The sequence below is a fragment of the Rhinichthys klamathensis genome, unplaced genomic scaffold (assembly GCF_029890125.1).
Source record: "Rhinichthys klamathensis goyatoka isolate OS25496 unplaced genomic scaffold, OSU_Roscu_1.1 h1tg000286l_1, whole genome shotgun sequence".
In the NCBI taxonomy this organism is placed as follows: domain Eukaryota; kingdom Metazoa; phylum Chordata; class Actinopteri; order Cypriniformes; family Leuciscidae; genus Rhinichthys; species Rhinichthys klamathensis.
Window position 1 is genome coordinate 115,394 of NW_026606805.1, and position 26,340 is coordinate 141,733.

General features: G+C 39.5%; 1 protein-coding gene across 1 annotated transcript in view; it reads left to right on the forward strand.

The window, feature by feature from the left end:
* LOC130103394 (dynein axonemal heavy chain 2-like) overlaps positions 1 to 26,340 on the forward strand; it is a gene marked incomplete at its 5' end in the record, with an annotated part of 130,985 nt that overhangs the window by 100,195 nt on the left and 4,450 nt on the right. Inside the window, 24 exons of the mRNA XM_056269646.1 lie at positions 182 to 298; positions 430 to 571; positions 879 to 1,048; positions 2,670 to 2,786; positions 2,902 to 3,066; positions 3,216 to 3,341; positions 3,693 to 3,841; positions 4,198 to 4,264; positions 5,528 to 5,678; positions 6,296 to 6,444; positions 6,520 to 6,653; positions 6,795 to 6,939; positions 7,202 to 7,401; positions 8,417 to 8,543; positions 8,676 to 8,862; positions 10,170 to 10,318; positions 11,872 to 12,055; positions 13,490 to 13,680; positions 13,780 to 13,971; positions 14,416 to 14,600; positions 16,637 to 16,871; positions 16,950 to 17,101; positions 17,200 to 17,314; positions 21,043 to 21,219. Of these exons, the coding sequence (XP_056125621.1) occupies positions 182 to 298; positions 430 to 571; positions 879 to 1,048; positions 2,670 to 2,786; positions 2,902 to 3,066; positions 3,216 to 3,341; positions 3,693 to 3,841; positions 4,198 to 4,264; positions 5,528 to 5,678; positions 6,296 to 6,444; positions 6,520 to 6,653; positions 6,795 to 6,939; positions 7,202 to 7,401; positions 8,417 to 8,543; positions 8,676 to 8,862; positions 10,170 to 10,318; positions 11,872 to 12,055; positions 13,490 to 13,680; positions 13,780 to 13,971; positions 14,416 to 14,600; positions 16,637 to 16,871; positions 16,950 to 17,101; positions 17,200 to 17,314; positions 21,043 to 21,219 (3,726 nt within the window). The remainder of the gene's footprint in view (positions 1 to 181; positions 299 to 429; positions 572 to 878; positions 1,049 to 2,669; positions 2,787 to 2,901; positions 3,067 to 3,215; positions 3,342 to 3,692; positions 3,842 to 4,197; positions 4,265 to 5,527; positions 5,679 to 6,295; positions 6,445 to 6,519; positions 6,654 to 6,794; positions 6,940 to 7,201; positions 7,402 to 8,416; positions 8,544 to 8,675; positions 8,863 to 10,169; positions 10,319 to 11,871; positions 12,056 to 13,489; positions 13,681 to 13,779; positions 13,972 to 14,415; positions 14,601 to 16,636; positions 16,872 to 16,949; positions 17,102 to 17,199; positions 17,315 to 21,042; positions 21,220 to 26,340) is intronic.

Consider the following 26,340-nt stretch of genomic DNA (forward strand, 5'->3'; position numbering starts at 1 on the left):
TGTTGTTGCATATTGATGTGTGTGTTTGGTAACAAGTGTGTACTGTGTATGTGCACGCTTGTGTGTTTTTTCTTTGTGTGTTAGCTAGCGTGCGTTCTTTGGATATTTATAACCTTGTTGGTTTGTCTGTGGTGTTTCTTAATGTGTGTGTGTCTCTCTCTCTCTCTGTGTGTGTGTGTAGGCGGTGGGTGCTCACAGTGAGAAAATAGAAGCAGAAGAAATCAAGTGTAAGGCCATGGCTGAGAACGCTCAGAGAGACCTAGATGAAGCACTTCCTGCTCTAGAGGAAGCCATGAAGGTCATTCTGCATCCATGCAACTATTACTTTCAATATGACATGATACAGCTACAGCGCAACTGAATATGTGATGCATAATGTTTTCATCAGCACATGAAAAAACTGTGGTAATCTTGTTGGACTGTCTTCAGGCTCTGGAGTCGCTGAATAAGAAAGACATGACGGAGATCAAGACTTATGGCAGACCTCCAGCTCTTGTGGAAACCGTCATGCAGGCAGTTATGATCCTCAGAGGATGTGAACCAACTTGGGCAGAGGCCAAGAGACAACTGGGTACGAGAAAAAGAGAGTTCCAGATCATTATTAAATCACTCAATCACACTGATGTCACACATGGATTCAGGCGCTGGCTCAGGCATGAAAAATCCATACCAGACTACTGTATAACCGAAATCTCATGAGCCAAACAGAGAGAGAAAGACTCGGGTGAGGGGAGGGTTGGGTGATTCATTAGCATGCCAGGATATATTTAAAAAGGTCAGCACAATGCAGTAGAAAGCACATAACCACAGAACAGATTGCGGGGGGAAAAAATGAAATATGTGCTTGCTTGAAGCTGAAAACAAGCCATTTGTTTTAGGAGAGTCCAACTTCATTAAGCAACTGGTGAATTTTGATAAGGACAACATCTCCGAACGCGTGCTGAAGACCATCGGACAGTACTGCACGCAGCCCGACTTCCAGCCCGAGATCATCGGACGGGTCTCATCTGCTGCCAAGTCCCTCTGCATGTGGGTCAGGGCCATGGAGGTACAGCAGTCACTGCCGGTTATGACACTTGCGACACCTGAATGGTGTTCTTGTAGTTGTAACATTTATTCGATTGGCCCGGTCACACGAAGAACGGAAACTTTATTACCGTCCACACACCAACAATTATTCTATGTGCTTTAAAGTCACCATGAAATCAAATTTGATGATTCTCATGTTTTATGGAATTTTGCAGTGTTTATTATAAATGATTCGTCACGGAACATCATTTTTTCGGATTGATGTTTCCTCATAATAGTTCTCACGACGACATCTCTTCATTAATCCCAATGATTCAATCAATTCTAGATGGACATATTAACTCCCGCCCTATTTGAGAAGCTGCTTCACTCAGATATTCATCACAATAGGGAAGAAAAGATAATTGCAATTTTTGTTTCCTGCAGACTTTTTTATTGGGATTTGTTTTAATTTTTTATTAGAGTTTTAATTAGGACTGTCAGTTAAACGCGTTATTAACGGCGTTCATTTTTTTATCGCGCGATTAACGGTCTTTTTGGCCCAGCAAACTTTGTAGTTTTTTTCACATGCTTTTGCAACAGGACGCAGCATGCGCGGCACTGCGCTATGAAACCCATTCATTTCAATGGCTTGCGCCGCGCGAGGACGTTTTGAAAGCGCAAGCGGATCTAGCTAGACCGGAAACAAAACAACAGGCACGACGCCGCACACACTTGTTTGGGCTTGCGAGCCGGCCAAATAGTTGGTTAACGTTACGTTTTGAGTGGATGACGAGCGTGAGACGCCGAAATGGATGCCAATAAGATTCTGAATGGAAAGTTTACTTGTAAAAAGTTGCCAAATGGTTCCATTGACAAGACCAAAGTGATCTGTGTGTTTTGTCGTTGTGAACTGAGCTATCATCATCGCAGCACGTCCAGTCTGAAATACCACTTGATGATGGCCAAGCACACACACACACTGATGCGAATTCTCCGCCCCCTCGTCAATATCAGGACCTCGATTATTTATGGACAGTGTTACATTGTGTGAGAGATTATTTGCTCCAAGTGAGAATGTTAGTGTGAAATTGAACACTGTATATGTCAATGTTGTTTTCAATAAAAAAACATTTACACAAAGCAAGCCGATCCACTTTTCCATGTTGATAAGAGCATTAAAATGAGAAAAAAGAATGGGACAAAAAGAAATCAAGAGACATTTAGAATAGATAAAAATGTGCGATTAATCGCGAGTTAACTATGACATTAATGCGATTAATCACGATTAAATATTTTAACCGTTTGACAGCACTAGTTTTAATGTTTGTTTTTTTATGTTTTCGTTCATCAGCTGGGGAAAAAAATCACTTTGAAAGTGTCAGAACAAGTCAACTTTATTTAGAGGACGGCTCTCTGCCCCGCCCTGCTTGCCATCGTCTTTTAAAACCCAACTAAGCAAGCCAAAGGTAGCGACAATAGCAAGGAATCCAAATATTATTTTTAAAAAATTCATTCAGCTTGAAGATCGGGATACCTTTGAGCAATACTTTTTAGTTATTGGTAAAGTTATCATTCTTGGTGTGAAGGGGCCTTAAGAGTGTGACACTGAAACATGAGGTTTTTATATGCTCTCATACCTGTGCGTGTGTATATATCAGGTTTACGGCCGTATCTTCAGGGTGGTCGAGCCGAAGAGAGCCCGGCTGCATGGAGCAATGACTCAGCTGGCTGAGAAACAGGCCTCACTGGCTGAAGCCCAGGGCAAACTCAGAGAGGTCAGTGTGTGTCAGTCTGTCCTGCACTGTGTTTGTGCAAGCTTGTGGACGTGACTATGTTAATGCTGTTCGAGTGATATAGCGCTATATAACATGTTTGGGTGTACGTCTATAGGTAGGAGAAAAACTGGATCAGTTGAAGAGACAGTATGATGAAAAGCTGGCCCAGAAAGAAGAGCTGCGGAGGAAATCCGAGGACATGGAGCTCAAACTGGACCGGGCCGGCAAGCTGGTGTCTGGACTGGCGGGAGAGAGAGTTCGCTGGGAGGAGACAGTTGTTGTACGCACACACACACACACACACACACAGAGAGTCACCCTGATGTTTTATATATGGATGAGAAATGCAGCCAGAGGTCTCTGATGTGATTGTGTGTGTGTGTGTGTGTGTGTGTGTGTGTGTGTGTGTGTGTGTGTGTGATTGCTCAGGGTCTGGAGAAGAACATGTCCTGTCTGGTGGGAGACTGCCTGCTGGGTGCTGCCTTCCTGTCTTATATGGGCCCTTTCCTGTCCAACTACAGAGATGAGCTGGTCACAGATATCTGGATGAAACAGGTATCTGTCTATCTGTCTGTCTGTCTGTCTATCATCTGTCATTCTATATATCTGTCTGTCAATCTAAATGTCTGTCTGTCTATTGTTCTGTCTGTCTGTTTTGCCTTAGCTCGCCTTTAGCCCCCAGTATAAACATGGTGCTAATAGCTTTTATTGATACACGTGTCAAGCAACATCACATGCATCTAGAGCACTACTGTCATTTTGCAGTGGGACTGGTTCAGTATTGCATAGTATTGCACACTTTACGGATAATAGTATGACGTTATGCATTTGACAGCTCTGACAATTTCTCTTTCCTCTCATTCAAATGCCCTTGCCTGAATCCTTCGCTACTCTTTTCATCTCTAGGTGAGAGAATTGGAGGTGCCGTGTTCTCCGGGGTTCAGTTTTGCAGTGTTTCTGTCTAAACCCACGGCAGTGCGCGAATGGAATATCCAAGGCCTCCCATCTGATGCCTTCTCCACCGAGAACGGAGTCATCGTCACCCGTGGCAACCGGTCAGGCCCAGAGAGCCAATCCCTTAACGCTAATTAGAATAATGATGATATCTCATGAATAATGGGCAGTAATGAATAGTGATTGGAGAATAATTAGATAAAGATGATAGTAGGCTCAGTTTTCTGTGATTGTTCATTTATAGCTAATGCTAATTTCTTCCCTCACACATACACGCACACACATACACACACTAAACAGATTAATGGGATTTTAAGATTATGGATTATTATGAAATAGCCTATTTATGGATAATGTGACATGCATTTATAGTGAGCAGCAATATTTCTCTCTCTCTCTCTCTCTCTCTCTCTCTCTCTCTCTCTCTCTCTCTCTTTCTCTCTGTCCTTCCCTACAGATGGCCACTAATGGTGGACCCTCAAGGACAAGCACTAAAGTGGATTAAGAACATGGAGTCCAAACGTGTAAATCTCTCTCTCTCTCTCTCTCTCTCTCTCTCTCTCTCTCTCTCTCTCTCTCTCTCTCTCTCTCTCTCTCTCTCTCTCTCTCTCTCTCTCTCTCTCTCTCTCTCTCTCTCTCTCTCTCACACACACACACACACACACACACACACACACACACACACACACACACACACACACACACACACACACACACACATTCCTATGAGTTCATAGAGCCCTTGTACTGAACACAGACTTCATTATTTTGCAGTAAATGTCTTGGTAACAAATACAGACTTCAGGGCAAGGCAGAAACAATGGAAACAAGACTGCCATTATTATTAGACAACGTTAGATCTAATTCTCCATGGAGAAAAACGTAACCCACATTCAGCGCCAACGTAGCCTTTCCAGAGTCACTATGCCTCGTCACATGACTCACCGTCTAACCCTCAGACGAGCCATTTTCAGAGCCCTTAATTAGAATACAAGAACTCCAAACTCAATCCTCCTGTGAGTTGGAGACTGGCTTCCCTGTAAGACTGCGTCTCCTCACCTGCTCTCCTTTAGCACAATACACCTTCCATTTATCACTCCCTCTGAACACAGATGCACATTAATACACTCGCTCTCTGTGACTCTCTGCCTGGACAGAGATGGTTTTGTTTGCTGTGCATGGATGGATGGATGGATAGACAGACAGACAGTTGGATAGAGAGAGAGAGAGAGAGAGAGAGAGAGAGAGAGAGAGAGAGAGAGAGAGAGAGAGAGAGAGAGAGAGAGAGAGAGAGAGAGAGAGAGAGAGAGAGAGAGAGAGAGAGAGAGAGAGATGAACAGATAGTCTGTCAGGTGTGTTCAGAAGAAGATATAGGAGGACATGCATTTTCATACAGTCTCTCATCTCTCGGGATAATTTGCTGTTCAGCTTCAGTCTCTGTTTTTCCTCTGTCTCTTTGTCTGTGACCTTTTCCTCCTCTTCGCTGGTCTTTTCTCATCTGTAGTGGTGAGTGTCTGGAGCGGCGAGTGCCGTTCACACGCTACAGTTAAACGCTGACATTTACGAACAATGACAAAATGACAGAGCTGAAGCTTTTCTGCCTCCTTCAGCTCTTCTCCGTCGCTTTCACATCCCATTTTCTTTCTTCGATGTCCATTTATCACTTTTGAATCATATTTATCCTCTCTGCTACCTTTACTTTTTCTCCTTAGTTGATGTCATTATCTTGTCCTCTGTGTGTCCTTCATGTTCTCGTCCAGTCCTCATGTTGTCTCTCTCTTTGTCAGGGGTTGAAGGTGATAGACCTGCAGATGCCGGATTTTTTGCGGATCCTGGAGAATGCGGTGCAGTTTGGTTCCCCGGTTCTCTTGCAGAACGTCCAAGAGGAACTAGATCCTTCACTGGCCCCCATCCTCAACAAGTCCCTCACGCGAGTTGGTTAGTCCCCACACACACACACACACAGCTCACATTGACTGATAAAAGTGCTTGATAATAAGGATGAAAGAAGGTGCATGATGTCATGGGTTCATGTTGTGTGTTTATGAATATGTCTGTCAAGAGCCCTGAATGCGTTTTTAGATTATTATATCGGTGTACATTACAGATATATTTCTAATTTAAATATGTAAAGGTTATTTAACTTTGAAAATATATTTATGTGTTGCAAATCATAATGAAATAATGATAAAATAAAATAAAAATCACACAAAAAAAGAAAATCCATGGCCCGGTTTCACAGACAGGGCTCAGATTAAGCCAGGATTAGGCCTTAGTTCAGTTAGGACATTTAAGTAGCTTTTATAAACATGCCTTAGAAAAAAACAGTACTAGTGTGCATAAATATTGTGACATATTTTAAGATATGTCAGAGCAAGTTGCTTTCAGTTCAAATATATTGCTAAAATAGCAAACAGAAAAAGAAAAGAAATGTCTTAAGGCCAGTGAAATTATCACCAGGGCAAGTCAAATTTGGCACTGTGATTTAGAGTTCCAGCCTTGTAGGTTCAAATCTGACAAGGAGATGTTCCATATCTCTTGTGTGTGTTCTGCAGGTGGGCGTTTCTTGTTAAAACTGGGAGACAAAGAGGTGGAATACAGTCCAGAATTTCGTTTCTACATGACCACCAAACTGTCCAATCCACATTACACCCCTGAGATCTCTTCCAAAACCACCATCGTCAACTTTGCTGTTAAAGAACAGGTCAGTGTTTGTGTTATTGAGCTTGTTTCCATGACAAAGGTCTTTGAGGATGAAATATAACTCTGTGTGCGTCAGGGTCTGGAGGCCCAGCTGCTGGGGATCGTCGTGAGGAAGGAGCGTCCTGAGCTGGAGGAACAGAAGGACTCTCTGGTGATCAACATCGCCTCTGGCAAGAGGAAACTGCAGGAGTTGGAGGACGAGATCCTGCGGTGGGCGGCACACACTCTTACATGTGTCAAGGCACACCATTAACACCTTTATATGAGTGCCACTAACACATCAGTAACTATAAAAATCAGTGCATTTATACTAGCACATCTCACTCATCCGTTTCCTTTGTGTGTGTACAGGTTGCTGAACGAGGCGACCGGCTCCCTGCTGGATGACGTTCAGCTGGTGAACACCCTTCAGACCTCCAAAGTCACGGCCACTGAGGTCGCAGAACAACTAGAGATCAGCGAACTGACCGAGAGCCAAATCGATACTGCCAGAGAGGTGAGAGAGAGAGAGAGAGAGAGAGAGAGGGATGAGGGGGAGGTCAAGGGGAGAGAGATGGTGCTGAAAGGGTTGCCAGATTGGATTAAAGATTGCAGCTCTGAATAAGGCAGACAGATAAAAAGACTGCTGAGATGAGGATGTTGATAGCAGGAGATGCAGATAAAGCTATAGACACCCATCTGTGTGTGTGTGTGTGTGTGTGTGTGTGTGTGTGTGTGTGTGTGTGTGTGTGTGTGTGTGTGTGTTTGTGTGTGTTCAGGCCTACCGCCCCTGTGCCCAGAGGGCGTCCATTCTGTTCTTTGTACTGAATGATCTGGGCTGTATAGACCCCATGTATCAGTACTCTTTGGACGCCTACATCAACCTGTTCACCCTGAGTATAGAGAGCAGCCCCCGCAGCCACAAACTGGAGGAGAGGATAAACAACCTCAACAGACACCACACTTATGCCGTCTACAGGTCTGAAACACACTCACACACACGCATATCTTTACAGAGGCGTAAAGGAGAAATACTTTTATTCTGGTTTTGAGCAGTTTTATTTTTACACTTCCACTTTACTTGCACTTTTATGCCCCAGAGGTTAATTTTTATTACATTTTAATATATTTTAAAATATAATTTATTAATTGAATGGCAAAGCTGAATTTTCAGCATCATTACTCCAGTCTTCAGTGTCACATGATCCTTCAGAAATCACTCTAAGACGCTGATTTGCTGCTCAAGAAACATTTCTTATTATTATCAAAACTGAAAACTGCTTAATATGTATGTTGTTAATATGAATGAATGTTGACAAAATTACAGCTTGATTTGAAAAGATGCTGAAATAAAAACAATATTTTTTCTTTGATTTTTGACTTCTCATGTAAACAAGTACACACAATTTTTGATGAAACTTTATTAGGCACAAAACTGTTGGAAAAACATAAATGTGTATGCATAAATGATAGCTATGAAATTAGTTTCAATAAAACAAAGTGACCTTGACATTTTGGGATTGATGTTTAATTCTCAAACAATTGTCATTCTTTTAATATGCAGTCTGAATGATTTGTTCATAAATTGAAATCACGAGTTATGGGTCTGTCTGACAGCTCACACACTCTCTGAACGGTTCTTGTGAAGAACTATTTGAAGTGAGTCATCTATATTCTAACAGACTCTAGCGCTCCACTCCAACCGTTCAACTACAATCTGATCAGCTCATGCCCTCGTTTTTACCATTCACTCATACTTTTCATTACTCTGCCTGCAATATCAGTTACTTTAAAACATCTACTCAAGTATTTGTGTCATAAGTTATCTTTTTATCATGGGTTATCTTTTTATTTGTAACTCAAGTATAACTACTGGGTACTTTATGCACACACATATACAGTTGTCATCTTACGTGTGTGTCATAGATGTGATGTGTTTTAATCATATTAAGCAGACTTTCAGAGTGATGTCAGAGTGTTTGATCCGTTTGCAGATACACCTGTCGAGGACTGTTTGAGTGTCACAAGCTCCTGTTCAGTTTCCACATGTGTGCCAAGATCCTGGAGGCGTCTGGGAAGCTCAGCATGGATGATTATAGCTTCTTCCTCCGTGGGGGACTGGTGAGTGTGCGTGTGCGTGCGCGTGAAAGTGAATTATAGGAAAGGATTGACTTGACTAGTTTAAAAATGAAAAAAGTCCTCATGTTACAGAAAGCACTCTGTGCGGTGTGTGTGTGTGTGTGTGTGTATTAGGTTCTGGATAAGGAGAAGCAGATGGATAACCCCTGCTCTAACTGGCTGTTGGACTCTAACTGGGACAACATAAGTGAACTGGATAAACTGACTAATTTCCATGGACTCATGGCCTCGTTTGAGCAGTACCCTCGAGACTGGCACCTCTGGTACACCAATCCGGAGCCAGAGAAAGCCCCGCTTCCTGGTATAGTGTGTGTGTGTGTGTTGTGTGTGTCAAGTTTTGTGTACATTATGGGGACAGGATGAGGTTAGGTATAAGGGTCAGGATAGAGATTGTAAGGAATTTAACAATTCTGATTCTGACATCTCTTAACAATTCTTGTTCCTTAAATGTTTTAATAATGATTCCTTTAGTGCTTTTGAGGAAGAAATACACTATCGGAATTGAACTCATTTCATAATTGTTAAACTTCACACAGTTATTGAACTGAACTGAATCAACACTGAACTGACTTTACAGCAGTAGTGCGATCTGTTAGCATCTTTGAATCGTTATTTTCTTATTTATCACTGTTAAGCAGCTTTGAAACAACCTGTATTGTCTAAAGCGCTACAAAGGTGACTTGACTTGAAGAAATATTTGGGGAAATACATTTAATTCCATTGCCAAATGATGAGAACTTTAACTGGATGGGAAATGAACAACCAGTCAGTTAGTACACTGATTTAAGTGTCATGTGCCTTAGTAAATCATGTTTGATTCCCTGTCAGCATTTTTAAAATCAGGTTGGATTACACTGGTTGTGGTGTATGGTTTTGATTCATTAAAAATAATCTGTTTTAAGAATCATTTTTTGGGAATGAGGTTGGATTACACTGATTGTGATATATGATTTTGATTCACTACTCATAGGGGTCATTTCGGGGGGAATTGGTGTTGAATTACACCGGTCGGTGGTCGGCTCATAAGAGTCATATGTTTTGGAGTTGGGATCGATTACACTGTAAACTGTGTATGGTTTTAAAAACAGCTCGTAAAATAATTTGTTTGGGAATCAGGTTAAATTACATCGGTTGTGGTGTATCGTTTTGATTCACTAAAAAGAATTGACTCGTAAGAATCATTTGTTTTGGGAATCAGGTTGGATTACGCTGGTCACTGTGGTTTCGATTCACAATAAAGAACAGATTACTTAAAGTCATTCGTTTAGAAATCAGAGCCAATGTCAGAGTTGTATGGTCTATATCAGCAGAAGAATGCACGTGTGGGAATCATTAACAGAAGCAAACATCATTCAGTTCAGGTACTTTAAAAAAAACATTCTCTGCCCGCTGCTCCTAGTAAGGGAAGAGAAAATATCATTAGTGCAGTATGAAAACAATAGAAGTCAATGAAAAATCCCCTTTTAAAGTTAGTGGAGTGAAACACATTATCAGCTTGTTTCTTAATTTCCCTCTTCATTTCTCTTCCCTCTCTCCCTTCCTGGCTTTGAATGCCACAATCTGCCTCCTTGCTTTGTTTTTTCTCTCTTTCTCTCTCTTTCTGCGCAGGAGAATGGGAGAACAGCTGCAATGAGCTACAGAGGATGCTGATCGTACGATCTCTCCGACAGGATCGCATCTCTATCTGCGTCACGGCTTTCATCATCAACAACCTGGGCTCTCAGTTCGTAGAGCCGCCCATCCTCAATATGAAGGCTGTGAGTGACACACACACACACACACACACACACACACACACACACACACACACACACACACACACCTACCTATCACAGAAAACTTTCTACATTTTTACATTTTCAAAAAACCACTTAATACGAAGCTGTTTTCCTCATGGAGACCAAAAATGTCACCACAAGGATTTCAGATATTGCCATCTTTGTGAGGACATTTTGGCTGCATTTACACTGGCACAAAAAAATCTGATTTTTTTACTTACATCTGACACAGATTTGTTTCATACATGTAAACACAAAGATCTGATTTTTTCACATCCAATCTGAGCCACTTCAAAATCACCACAAGGAGAGGGCGACACGTTTGCCCACAAAGATCGCTTTTTAATATATTATTATGAAGCAGATGTGCCTACATGCCCTCACTCGCAGCTGTTTTATTTCGGTTGGAAACTTTATAAAGGAAAGAAATTGCGCACACTGAAACATTCAGGAGCTGGTTTTCAACCTCTGCCTCGTGAGTTTTATAAATAAAACCGCTTCACCACTGAAAGCTATATTATATTTCTCAGCAATGAGGTGATAACTTCGCTGTAATTAAACCAACAAGCTTCACTATTAAGCTACTCTCTCTCTCTCTCTCTTTATTTCACTGCCGAATTCTAGATCTAACGAGCTGTAGATACAATAACAGGAAAATTACCGTTATATTCCTGGCTGTATATATCCGTTCGGTCAGATTTTGTGCTCCAAAATATTCATGACAGCTGTTATCTTGTCCATGCTGGCAAATAATCATGGCCACCTGACATGAATTATATAAATTACATAGTAAAGCGATCACCGATAATCATTTTGGGCAGGGAATTAATGTGAACACTGATATCGGATACCAGTCGTGTCTAAAGTGAATGTAAACAGGCGGGCCAAAAAATCGGATATGGTCAAAAGATCAGATCTGTGCATTAAGACTTGCTGTGTAAACGCAACCTTTGTCTCCATAACATAAACATAGGGTTTACCTGTACCACACACACACACAGAGTGAAAGAGAGCTTAGTATTGATAAAAATCAATAAGCAAAGAAATTAACTTTTTTTGTTCTTTATATCACTGTGGCTCCTGGGTGAGATCTGAAAACAGGAAAGTTGTGCGTTACGTTAAGGTGAAATGTTCCCAGCTTGTCCATGACACCATTCTATAAGAAGCTGACATTTTCAGCTTTTGAACTTTTGAAAATTGAATGTGATACTGCTTTCTGACTTTACTCTCTGGAACTCTGGAACACACTATAGCAACCAATGCCAGGGCTTTTATTTGTATTTATTTTATTTATTTATTTTCCTGTCCTGTGTTTCCCTCTAGACAGAGAGAGACTGCATGAAATAAATCAGATATGTTTCAGGGTTACATAAATGCAATTGATTCTTTCCCCCTTTTTCATTTTTCTCTTATTTTTTTCTGTATGCATTTTGACTTTTGCATTTACTGAGAAAATAGAACCGGTCAAACCTATCTGCAGTTATACCAAAACCCATTTATCCTATGTGTGTGTGTGTGTGTGTGTGTGTCAGGTTGTAGCGGACAGCAGCACGAGGACTCCTCTGATCTTTGTGCTGTCCCCTGGTGTGGACCCAACGGCAGCACTGGTTCAGCTGGCAGAGACGTCAGGCATGGGTCAGCGCTTCTTTGCCCTCTCGCTGGGTCAAGGCCAGGCACCCATCGCAACGCGGCTGATCAAAGAGGGAGTCGCAAATGGTGAAGTGATCTCTCTCTCTCTTTCTCTCTGCCTCTGTTTTTAACACTTCCTCTCCCCTCTCTTAACAGTTCACCCTTAACTTTCTTCAGTTAGATGTGTCACAGTTTCCACAAAAATCCACTACAGTTTTCAACACTGATAATAATAACCAACGTTTCTTGAGCAGCAAATCAGCATATAAGAATGATTTCTGAAGGATCATGTGACACTGAAGACTGGAGTAATGATGCTGAAAATTCAACTTTGCATCACAGGAATACAAACACATATTACAATAGAAAATAGCTATTTAAAGTAGTAATGTTATTTCACAATATTTTTGATAAATTAATACAGCCTTGGGGAGCATAAGAGATTAGGGGTGTAACAATATAGCGTGTCACAATATATCGCAATACAAAAATGCAACAATATGTATTGTGAAAAGTTCACCCAAAATAAAATTATTGTATAAGTTTCAGAGTTTTAGTGTCAGTACTACATTAAACTACTATATATAATGTTGAATATAATGTAAAATAATGCAATGGGGGAATATTTGTGTAAAAAGTAGCCTACATTATTTTAAATATATCTAGTCAGTGACAGAGTGCAAGCAAATTCGTCTAAAATAATTCAGTATTTTCAGCTTCAGAATCATGAATATTTTTATTCTGGTGTCACTATTGTCCTGTGCATTGGGTTATCAGCACCAAGTCCAAGCCTATTCAATTACACCCCAATGTAATATCAAATGTAGCATTTTAATCAACAGTACATTTTCTGTTAACCTTTAACCATATGTCTTGGAGTATCGCAATAATATCGTATCGTGAGTTCAGTATCGTGATATGTATCGAATCGTGACATGAGGGTATCGTTACACCCCTATAAGAGACTTCTGTCAAAAACATTTTAAAATTCTTACTGACCCCAAACATTTTAACGGTAATCTAGCGTACATGAGTCCACTTTTTACTCAAAAGTATACAAAAGTAGTTGTATTTTACAAAAGTAGTTGTATTTTACATTTAGAGGAGTATTTTCTACAATCTCTCTGACCCTGAGAATTAAACTCTACAGTTACATTTATCATTGAGCAGACACTGTTATCCAAACTGACTTGCATTCAAGTCATATAGTTTGAGTTCAGGAGAGTTCACACTTTCAGAGTGCTTTCACACTTTCAGACATATGTTAATGTACTCATGGTTGTGATGTCTCAAAATCCTAGTGTTGATCTGCATTTAGGGACCATCATAGAGTGAATGATAGATACTTAAAAAGGGCTTTTTTGACTTTAGCCAACCTAGCAATGCTAAAAATGAACTTAGCAATCACATAAGAACCACACACAACACCCTAGCACTGGTAAGCACCACTCACATTTTATTCAGAAAATGTAAAAAAATATCATTTACTTTTACTAATCAAACTCTCATTCTCTCTTGTAGGTCACTGGGTGTTCCTGGCTAATTGTCACCTGTCTCTCTCTTGGATGTGTGAGCTGGATAAGTTAGTAGACGAGTTTCAAGTCCAAGAATGTCATCCAGATTTCCGACTGTGGCTGAGCTCCTCCCCTCACCCAGAATTCCCCATCGCCATCCTGCAGACGGGCATCAAAATCACTACTGAGCCTCCCAGGGTACACACATGTACTTCATCCACTGTAGGCAGATGTTTGAAATGATGTGAGCTGCAATTAAAGTGGTTTTTGTGTGTGTGTGATGGTGTTTCTCTGCAGGGGGTGAAGTGGAATATGAAGCGTCTCTATCAGCGGGTGTCTGAGTCTCAGTTCTCACGCTGCTCACGGCCGCTGCTGTACCGCAAGCTGCTCTTCAATCTTTGCTTCTTCCACAGCATCATATTGGAGAGGAGGAAGTTCCTACAGCTCGGCTGGAACATCATCTACAGCTTCAACGACTCAGACTTTGAGGTAGAGAAAGATTCAAGGACAAGGATTTCTGTATTTTCCTACTTGAGAAGTAGGACCCATGTGATGATGTACATATATAAGGCTTCAAAATGATTAGGACTTTGGCAGCTTGTCAAACTTATTATAGTTGAAAGCATGCTTCTCACCCACGCTCATACCCTCAATGACACTGTGTATTCACCTTTATTTCCTGGTCACATTTTAGGTTAAATTTCACATAATATTTTAAGCTCAAGATAAGCTGCATAATTAATATGTTGTATTGCCTGTGGCTATAAAAAAAATTTTTTTTAAATACCATGGATATGATTCATTCATTTAAATCTTCACTGACCTCATCTGGATCTCTGACAACCGTACGGTTGTGTTTACAGTAATCACTCCTCTCTCTCTCTCTCTCTCTCTCTCTCTCTCTCTCTCTCTCTCTCTCTCTCTGTCTTTCAGGTGAGTGAGAATCTTCTGAGTCTTTATCTGGATGAGTATGAGGAAATCCCCTGGGACGCTCTTAAGTTCCTCATCGCTGGGATCAACTATGGAGGACATGTGACCGACGACTGGGACCGGCGTCTGCTTACCACTTACATCAACCAATATTTCTGTCCTGCTGTTATTGATACACCCTTCTTTAAGTGAGTACACACACACGCTTTTATCAAGCTAAATGAGGACATCTGTTGTTTTATAAATGCTATTATCTAAATCTAATTTATTTATGAATATCCCAAATCTGGTTTTGCCAGATTTAACAAATATTTGGGGACAGATTTGTCCCCAAACTACAGTAGTAAACCAACCCACACACACAGAATTTCAAATGTACTCTCAATTCGGTCCGAACACTGTACAATAACTTTAGTGTTTGTATGATCATCACTCTTAGTCACAGGTTTTGAATATAACGAAGAGATATAGCGTCCCCATATGGCCGGACTGTTTGCCTGGTTCCAAAAGCACAAGAAAATCACACACACTCTCACGGACAGATCTTCTCATTACTCACTCACACACAAACTGTGCATTGAATATATGTCAAGCTATCACACACACGCACCCTTTGATCCCTGACACCCCTCTCTGCCCTGCTGTGAGGATTCCCATGTGTCCTCTTCAGCCGCCACACTTCTGATCTAATAAAGACCAACAGCTCCCCCATGGGGCCGAAAGTTGAATCTCGTAGCGTCTGGTGTTAAATGTGTTCCACTTCCTCTGACTCAGTCTGCTGGTCTTTCAGGACCCAGGACCCAGCAACACACATGAACATCTGTTACTATAGCAACCACATCCTATAATTACCTTCAATCAGTACCTCCATGGTGACTTGAGTGCACAGCAGAGGCAGGTCTAAAGTTTCAGGCAGAAGAGAAAGGAAATAGCATGGACTTGGTGGGCGAAATAGAAATTGCCAGTAATTACAGTATCTGTGAAGTTTTAGTGACGAAAAATTGTGCTACTCTCAGTTATTTAAATGAACTCTAGATGAAAACTAAAGAATGTGTTATTTTGGGAATGTGATGAAATGACCGTACATCATTTTTATGAGCCAATTAAACCATTAGCGTATTAAACCATTCACACACCTTTGCTAAATGACACAAAGTTGCAACATATTCAACAACTATTCATTGCAGTGCAACTTGATGACAGACAAGCAGAACATGTGCACAAATGTGTTAATTTAGTACTAATATACAATTATAATAGTTATTAATATTTAGTTATTTTTATATATTTTCAGTTTTTATTTTAATTGTACTTTACGTTTTAGTAATTTATATATTACAGCACTGTGTGTAAATATAAATAATAATAAAAAAACATTTATATATATATATATACATATATACACACGCACACACACAGTGCTGGGTAGACTCCTTATAAATTGTAGGAAGTTACTGATTCCAAATTTCAAGACAAAAATTGTAGTTAGTAACATAATACATTACACATTTTTAATCTGATTAAAAGTACTTAATTTTTGGATTCTGATTATGTAATCTAGATTACATGTAATCAGTTACTACTCAGCACTGTGTGTGTATACATATAAATTAACAAACACACACACACACACACATATATATGCTTTTTTTGCATTAAAATATTGTTGTGCACATTTTCTGTGCCCAATATACAAGCTTTGTGCCTATAGGCCTGTAGATGTGTTTTAGGGCCAGATTTACTAACAGCTTGCTCCAGCGCAAACCCTCTTTTGGTGTTAAAAACTACTGTCAGGATTTACTAAAGACACACAGTGAAAAATTAGCGCTGGAAAGGCGTGAACAGGGATATTTTTGCGCCTGACCTTATTGCATATGCATCTGTAGGAGTTTCCATCTGTAGAAGTAGTCAATTTACTGGTATTTGCAGCATTATTTACCGCCCAAAAAAAGCATGTTTAACCCATTTTGCGCCTGTGTTGTTAGTAGATCACCCGCACCTGATTATCTGCTTGTTTGCGACCCTATGCTAATTTGCGCTGCTCTTGGTAGATTGCGTTGGTCATTATGGAAATTATCTGCTGTGTCTGTGTTCTATATCTAGATCGTCCACAGAACTTTCCACTCCCATTGGCGCTTCTATGTAATTGCGCTCACGCTAATTTGCCCTGTTTAGTACATCTGGCCTATAGTCTATAAAAGCTGTTTGTTTGTTGTGTGTGTAGGGTCTCCTCCTTGGTCCCTTACTATGTTCCCCGTGATGGACCTCAGGCCTCCTATCTGGACTTCATTGGTCAGTTGCCGGCACTGGAGCATCCAGAACTATTCGGGCAACACCCGAATGCTGACATCGCCAGCCAGATCACTGAGGCTCGAACCCTCTTCCACACTCTGCTGTCTCTGCAGCCACAGGTCACCAGCACTGACGCCAACACCACTGGAGCCAGCAGGGAAGACAAGGTGTGTATAACCTGTGCGTACTCTTATTACTGCATTTTTTAAAGGACTTTCAGCGTATGTTTAACTCTGTGTTTTTAGGTGTTGGAACTTTCTGCTGATGTTCTGCAAAAGATTCCCGCTGAGATAGACTATGAGGGTACTAGGAAGTTGTTGAAGGATGACCTTTCACCTCTGAATGTAGTACTGCTGCAGGAGATTCAGAGATACAATACACTGCTGCACACCATCAGGTGTGTGTATGCGTGCGTCCGTGTGTGTGGTGCGTAACAGTCATATGATGTCAGATATCAATATTGACATGCTAACCCTAGAGTGTTGATGTGTGTAGATTGTCTCTGTTAGAGCTGGAGAAAGGCATTAGAGGTCTGGTTGTGATGTCCAGCAGTCTAGAGGAGATATTTCACTGTATCCACGATGCCCGTGTGCCTTCTCTCTGGGAAAAGGTAAAGGACGACACTATAGACCGCATCGCAACAGAAATTAATTTGCTGTCTGTCAATCTATACGTGTCTGTCTGTCTGTCTGACTGTCTTCCTCCCTTGTCCTGATTTGGTTTAGTTAAGTTTTAGTCAACTAAATGTCTGGGAATTTTAGTCTAGTTTTAGTTAATTAAAACTTTGTTTATTTTGATGCTTATATTTAGTCATATTTTTGTAATGCTGCATAATGGTTAAATTGATGATCACAATTATTTTGCTCAAAATTATAATCAACGATTGTTGTCATTTGAGAATTTTTTTTTTTTTACATTTCATTTCACCTATGAGCACAAATCAAGAGAATGTCAGCTCATATATGCATGGTTTATTTGACCTTATCTTGTGTACTGATATAAATTAGCACATTCTCTACATTATGAAAACTGGACAAGACACTTGACAAGACAAGAAACTTCTCTCGAAAATGAAAATGGTGAAATTCATATTAGTAATTCCAAATTACACTCATGTTTGGATTTATTACAGTTCATCACTGAGAAGGTTTGTTAGTTGCAGCAAACAGCGCAAGCGGCTCATGACAGTTTGTCATGTTGTTTGTCGGTGTTTTCAGATCATCTGTGGCGTGCAGATGGTTGCCATATTGCAAAGATTAAGTAAAACACTGAGAGGAAATTTATCCTTTTAACAGAAAAGGTCTGATTAGGGGATTTAAACTCTTGACAATCTGGCAACCGCAAACATGAACGCTCGTAAAAAAAAAAAAAAGTTAATCTGTAATATTTTGTGCCCTTTTTTTATTCGACAAAAACAAAGAGGGGTTTTGGTAATGTCTTTATTTTTAACTACATTTTAGTCTCGTCTATTTTTGTCAACGATATTGCTTGGTGATTTGATCTTGTTGGTGTCATCTCATCATCTTCTCGTGCGTGCATCCATGATGAATAAAAGTTTTTGTTTTTTCACACCAAAAAATCTTACCCCAAACTTTTGAATGGAAGTGTATATACTGTATATCTGGGCTCGCCTTCTCCTCACAGAATACATGCTCTGCTTACAACTTGACCAAAACAAACTATCTTAGAGAGTAACATATTCTCCCACCGCTCACTTTGAAATTCTATCTATGTACGCATCTCACTAGGTTTTGAAACAGTGCTTATAACTATGAATCACACACACCGGGTCATGTTGTAGTTGTAATACAGCCCTGCATGAGTGTGTGAAAGTGGGCTGTAAGGTCAGAGGTGTGAGTTTAGCAGAGAGCATCAAGAGTGTGTGAATGAATGGTTGAGAGGAATGCTCTGTGAAGGATGAGGTGAACAGAGCAACATTTAGAGGATTAAACACACACACACACACACACACTCACCTTGGGTTTAAACACTCTGCTCGTTTGTTATTGAATGAGAGCTGCTTATCATGTCAAGACTGCACAGGCCTCGGTCCGCATAACGTGGTACTAATGCTTTTGTGTGTGTGTGTTAAGGTCAACAAGGGCAGTCTGTGTGCGTTAGACCTTGTGTGATGCAGTACAGCCTTATTATACTGTGTGCGTGTGTGTGTGTGTGTGTGTGTGTGCGCACGCAGGCTTCTTGGTTCATTGCTAAGGTTAATTGCACTCAAATAAGCTAAATAAACAAAACCATGTTTACTTGAAGATCTTCAATAAGCGCATGGCCTATATACTGATCCAAACGCCAATCTAGCCATCCCTCTATTCTGTCTTTCTGCCCCTCTTTTACAAAATAAGTGGAGAGCATCCATTAAGACTTCCTCTCCAGCTGGGACTATCCTTCTGCCATCTGCGGTGCCTCATTACTGTCTTTCTCTTTCTCTCTTTTTTTCCTCTCCATCCATCAGCCTATCTTTATCACTGAACGCACAGTTCCTCTGTCTCTGTCCAGTGTTATATTTTGGCAGTGACTCGTTGTATCTCTGCTGAGATATGACTTTCATTTGCTGCTGACTCTCTGCTCTTCCTCTCATCTTCCCTTCTTTTGTGCTCTTTATAACTGCTGGCCTGTGAGTGGTGGAGGTGTCGGGCCTCATATGTCACTTGGACACTGTTGACATAACCTGTTGTGACCTAAAGGCCATTAAAAGATAACACTCGCATCGTTTATTGGATCTGGTGTCCTTTTTTACTGACCTGGGATCAGTGGTTCCCCAACTGTGGAAGCCCATTATAGATAGATAGATAGATAGATAGATAGATAGATAGATAGATAGATAGATAGATAGATAGATAGATAGATAGATAGATAGATAGATAGATAGATAGATAGATAGATAGATAGATAGATAGATAGTGTTATGGTAGTATTATTTATGTACTATAGTATATTCATATTTTGAATTAGTCTTTATTTACATATTTATGTTTCATTTTAGTTGAAGTTTTATTGGTTTTGTTATGTGCTTTTGTAATTTTTAGGGGTTTTATATTTCTATTTAGCTTTATTTTTTAGTATTTTTAGTACTTTCATTAAAACTTAGATGGCGGGCTTTATTTCAATTAACGAAAGCTCAGGAGTTCAAGCAATCATGTGGAAAGCACAGCATTATGTTAATAAAAGCAAATTAATTTATTTGTCATTCATCAATTTATGTGCCCGTAATGTTAACTCAATGTCAATAAGATTGTTTTTTTTTTTCTAATAGCATACCACATGTCTATATTCTTTTTTCCCCTCCCAGTCGTTGTACAGTGGTGCTGAAATGTGGGCACTTGAGCAGATTCGTCTTTAAACGCCTAGTCATGAAGATCGACAATGGGCATCATACACTTGTTACCACGATTGTGATTCATTTTTAAATACATTTACACCGCCTCTGTTCTCCATTGTGGCACCAAGGGTTTGGCTGATTATTTAGGGCACCAAATTGTCATGCCCTTCTTCCATTTGGTGTGTGGGTGGCGGGAAAGTTTGAGTCTGAGTCTGCTCTTGAGTGCTAGATCAGATTCATCAGCAGATACTCGCAACCTTTTATCCTCGCTTGTTTCACTCCGTGTCCCCGTTTCAAAGGGTAAAAGCGACAGCGTTTATTCCGCCTAGAAATATCTCAAAACGCTCTCATTTTCATGCCAGCGAGAACCTAAATGCATGAAGGTTTTTTTTATGGCACAGTGTGAAATGAAACTAATCATGAGTATTTTCCTAGTGCTGTGTGGCAGTCATTGCGTTTGAAATGCTAATTCCTTTGGCAGAAGCCACGCTCACGTTTGATTTGTCTTTTTCTATCAAATCCAAATATCTTTGTTCTTTGAACACTGAAAATAACACTGAAGGCTGAATAATTTCCTGTGTCCCAAGAATTCCAGAAAACATTGGACCATACTGTTCTGCACTGTCAGATTTATGTTAGTTTAATTGCTCGATTTGAAGCGGTTATGTAAGATTTGTTTAAATGTCTTTTAAGCATTCTGTGGTTCAATCACTCAGACAGCAATGCATCTCCTCCAAACCAACAGAAACTCTTCCTTTGTGTCCCTCTCAATGGCCTTGAGTGGCAGTTCTCATAAAATGAACTCTGAATTACACAATGCGCAATGAAAGGCCTTACTGTAAGCGGAGATAGATGTCACTAAGCTATTTTGTGCCGTTTGAAGTTGATGTTTCGCCAGATTTCATTCATCTGATGTCAAATTCCTGCTCTGAGCAAATACTGTTACAGAACAGTACGATCATTAATCACACCACTGAACAAGACTGGTCGCTCTCTCTCCTCAGGCGTACCCGTCTCTGAAGCCCTTGGCGTCGTGGACACGGGACCTGTGCCAGCGTGTGGAGCAGTTCGCTCGCTGGGCAAAAACCGCTCACCCTCCTGTCCGCTTCTGGCTGTCTGGATTTACCTTCCCAACGGGCTTCCTCACCGCCGTACTACAGAGCTCTGCACGACAGAACAACGTGAGACTCGCATACACACACACACACACACACAAGCTCAACGACACGTCATGAGGCTCATACATATTCACATGTACAGGACGTCAAACACACGTGGTGAAGACTCTTTAGTGTCCTTTTATACTTAAACAGTCACACACACTAGAGAGTGCTCAATCAAAGATACACTACCGTTCAAACGTTTGATGTTGTTGATGTTGATGAAAAAATTCATTCTTTTATTCAGCAAGGACACATTAAATTGATCACACATTGGTACAATTTGCTTTTCTATTCAATTTTCTTTTAATCAAAGAATCCTGAATAAGAGAACAGACTTCTTTCAAAAACATTTAAAAGGATTTTACTGACCCCAAATGTTTGAACGGCAGTGTAACCATCAGTTGACTAAAATGTATATTCATGAGTAAGAGGTTTTCTTGAAGCCCTGTCTTTCCAATTATTCCAAGTTAATGGAATAATTCACCCAAAAATGAAAATGCTGTCATCTTTACCCTCATGTTGTTCCAAACCTGTATGGCTGACTTTCTTTTGCGGAACACAAAAGACAATATTTTTTGAAGAAGGTTTCAACTGTGTTTGTCCATGTGATGAAATTCAGTGGGGTTTAACATAGTGTTTATTTCGTTGACAAATAATTTTCATCATAATTTTGGTCAACGACATTTTTTCACCGACAAACGAGATAACTAAATATTAGGGCTGAACGATTAATTGCATTTGCGATAATATCGCGATATGATGAAACGCGATTTTTAAACCGCAAAAGCTGCGATTACACTCTGGTCACGTGACACGCGAGAGAAAAGCAGTCTGCAGATGTAGCATCAACTTGGCACGCTATGCATATAGGCCTGGCATACAGGAAAGAACAGTTTATGTTTGATTTATGTGATATTATGTTGTAATATATATATATATATATATATAATATAATATATAATGTATAATAATATATTCAGAGAATTTCAGAATCGAGTCTGAGCTTAGTTATTAAACAGATGCTGCCTCTCTCTCTCTCTCTCTCTCTCTCTCTCTCTCTCACACACACACACACACACACACACACGCGCGAAACCGCTCAAACCTTACGAAAAATAATCTTTCATAAAGTTCGGAAAGGTTTAGTTAAGCGAATTGCAAGGACATTCGCGGGCTTTATCGCACTGGTTGCCGCTTTGCTTGATGTTGCTCTTGCAGTTCGCTGTCTCACCCGCCGGAATTTTCCTCACAAATGCTTCACGAAGGCATTATTTATGTCTTTTGGAATGCAGTTGGCTTATATATTACAAATATGAAAATCACTGAGAAGGCTGCTTTCAATTTAAAATACTCACGTGAACTTTGTGAAGAGCGCTCGCGCATGCGGCTGTGAGCGACTCATTGGTTAATGTACTGGCATCTCAAAATGCTTTTATGATGCGAAATAAATGTAAACGCGGTCAGTCATATCTTAAACCAACAGGACAAACCACATCTTATATTTCAAAAGGGATCTGTGCATTAGTGTGAATATAGCTTATCGTATCTAAACTGAGAAGACAAATCACTCACAGCTCTTGAATGAAAAACGTTCAGACAGCCTACTTTTAAATACTGAAAACACTCTTTGTTTATTGCTTGTAATATGTTTTTTTGTTCCTCTTTATTTACTAGCTTTTATATTTTGAACCTATGTTCGATTATATATCCTATTTAAAATTCTTAACATGTTTTTTTAATAATTATTTTTTAAAATGCGTATAATTACACAAATAAAGTTGAACTGTTATTAATAATATTAATTACGAAAAAAAGTAGATCATGAGGTGCCTAAAGATTCCCATCCCTACTATACAATGATTTATTGCTTGTCTTTGTCGAATAATACAGAAGATAAAGAACTTAAAAAGTAATCGCATATTAAATCGCAATTAGATTATTTTCCAAAATCGTTCAGCCCTACTAAATATATAAAAAAAACAGTTCTGAATGACGAAAACTATGACGAAAAATCGATTGAAATTTTTGTCAATGAATAAAAACGAGACGAAAATGTTAGGGAGGAACGTTTTGGAATGAGATCCATTCAGAACTGGATAAATGTGAGAAAGCGTGACGACACGGAAGAGCTCAATTGACCCTTCGCTAAGCCACGCCCGAAAACCGCCACTGGCCAATCGTGGCTTAGCAACCGTAACTAGGCGCGGGAGGTCTGTCAAGCTTTCGAGCGAGGCAAACATGCCGACGCGTTGTGCGTATGGATTGTGCAAATCTGATACCCGGTATTCTAAAAGTTTGGACGGTGGGGTGGCATTTTTTCTCTTTCCGAAACCTAAAAGCCAAAGGGGAGAAATCCAGGGCGTGGATCAAGCAGTGTGGAGACCCATTTACAACTAAATGTCGACAGGATTAACAAAAAAAAAAAACGCCTATTGCTTGGAAATAATGGCGGTTCTTTGTTCATAATGCATATATTTGAACGTAAAATAAGACGATTAAAGGCAAGACGGAGGCTCACTGACATACTTTAAAATATGTTTCAGCATTGTGTTAATCGACGGCGGACGGCCTACTAACGTTAACTTTACCCCAATCCGATCGCGGCTCTCCCGGTGTTAGATTGATGGATAAACTGTTTGATTTAAATTGATTTGATATTAGATTATTTTCACATTTCACTTACTCTGCATGAACATAGCTGTTCAATTTGCGTGTTTCCCATTTGAATGGTCTGCTAAGGAGGCGGCTGCTGCTTGCGCTGGGACCTAACGTTATAGCAGGGTTCCCGCGGATCCTTAAAAAGTCTTAAATTAGATTTTTAAAATTTAAGGCCATAAAAAGTCTTATAAAGTCTTATTTTTACTTATGAAAGGTCTTAAATTTTAGATGACACTTTGACTTAGACATATCTAAAAGCTTTCCAAATTAAAACCATCTAATTAGCGTACGAATTTTTATTTATTTATTATTCTATCTTTGTGGATTTGCTAGTTCACGTGACATTTCGCGTCACTCGCGAGTCGCGGCAGCATAACTGTCTCCTGCACGCGAGAGGAGAGAAGGAGAAGAAAGGTCGTAAATGTCAGTTCAGTTGTAAGTTCATTCTTTATGTGCGTATGGTGTGCGATGTGTATTGTCTTTTATGATATTGTAATCATTGTTTTAACAATGTACGAGGCACTGCGAGCTGACATCGCATTTGTCTCTCGTGCTTTCACTGCGTGATGTGTGCAGTGTAACTGTTATGTCCCCAAGTTAGTTTTTGTCTTATATTTATATCATATTATGTTCTTATATTAGAATATCATATCAGAAAGAGTGCCGTTTTCCCGTGCACAATTCCAATTGTGATGTTTATGTTATACAACAGTTAAATTAACAATAAGTTAACATTGAGTTACTTTTTAGACACAATATTGTCAATATTGTTTGTTTTCCCTTTATTTCGCCGACTATAATTTCAAAATGAAACCGTAGCAGAGTCTCAATGCAACCGACAGCGATGATTTCTTGACTGAAATCCGCGTTTTGAACGAATCACTTGCTTCTTTCCCGAATGAATCAGCCGTTTGAACGAATCGGTTGAATGAATGACTCCCTCAACTCATTTATTAAGACAGTGATTTGCCGCTGCGGTTTCATATTTAAAGTACCCTTTAAATAAAATGTTAAAATTAGAAATCATTTCATATTTAAATATTGAATATTGATTTAAAAATATATATCTCATAGCTTTATTTATGCAGTTGTAAATGGAGTGTAAATAAATTAATGCCACTTCTGATGCCGCTTCTGTCACCTCTGCACTGCAAAGATGGATTTTGATTGAATGATTTAATTTGACTGTAACAGTGGTACTGTATGATTATTATATAATTAAGTATTATTGTATAATTACTGTATAATTTAATTTGAATGATAGTATTTGACATTAAAGCATAACTCTAAATAAGTTTAGAAAAAATGTCCATATATAGGTGAAAATGCCCCTAAAAAAATCAATTTAAGGTGGCAAATATTGCCCCTTAATTAAAATATTAATTTCTGTCACTGCTGTGAACTGACCACTGCATAGAATATGAAAAATATGAATATCTTCGTGAGTCAGCTGTCAACAACAGACCTAAACCAGCCATGGCACCAGCACAAAAACACAATCAGTAAAATATCATCTAATTATTATCAACAAAACGTTGAAAATATCAAGATATATTTTTGTCAATACTGCACAGCCCTAATGTACGGTTTTAATTTTGATTTCTTCAGGTCTTAAAAAGGTCTTAAAAAGCCTTAAATTTGACTTTCAAAAGTGTGCAGGAACCCTGTATAGGTTTCAGCTTCAATTTTGATGAAATTATTCTCTAATCGGTTGCATATTATGTCGTGGATATATCCCTCGAATGCATACTGCTGTCCCTTTTGTCTTGCTCTCTCAGATATTTCACTTGTTCGCCAAAAATGACTAAATATCTCCTTGGGAATGTCTGACACCGGTGCATTCACACTGTAATAGACGTGGCAGCCGCGAAAGCTTGACAGGCGTAGCAACAGTAACTAAGGAGGGCGGGGCTTAGCGAAGGGTCAATTCAATTCAGCTCAATTCTGCCTCTCAGCGCACGAGTACTAAGCTCTCTTTCGCACTTGAATGGACAAATACATAAAATGGCATAAAATTATGTCAAAATCTCGGTTATGTCTTATGTGAACGTAAACAATTGGGAGAATATCGGATATGGATATAAGAGATTATCGGATCAGTGTATTGGATTCGTGCATTCGGCCTTAAAGTGACAGTAACCTAATAAACCTGCTGCTGTCCATCATTAATGTTACTCAAATAACAAAAGAAAAAGAGAAAAACACTCAATGTTCTTTACTAAATAACATTAATGGTTTCAATAAAGAGTAATCTATATTTAATTTACACAAATAAATATGTCTGCTTGAAAGAATTAAGTGGTTTTATTTAATTTTAAGATAAAGACATACTATATGTTACAGCAGTTAAATGTGTCTGTGTTGCATGTTCAGACCTTAATATCATTTATATTAACAGGTTAATGGATGTTTTCTCCAGGAGTATATAATGAGGTTGGAGATTTTAGAGAAATCCTTTATTGATGCATTACAATTTATTTA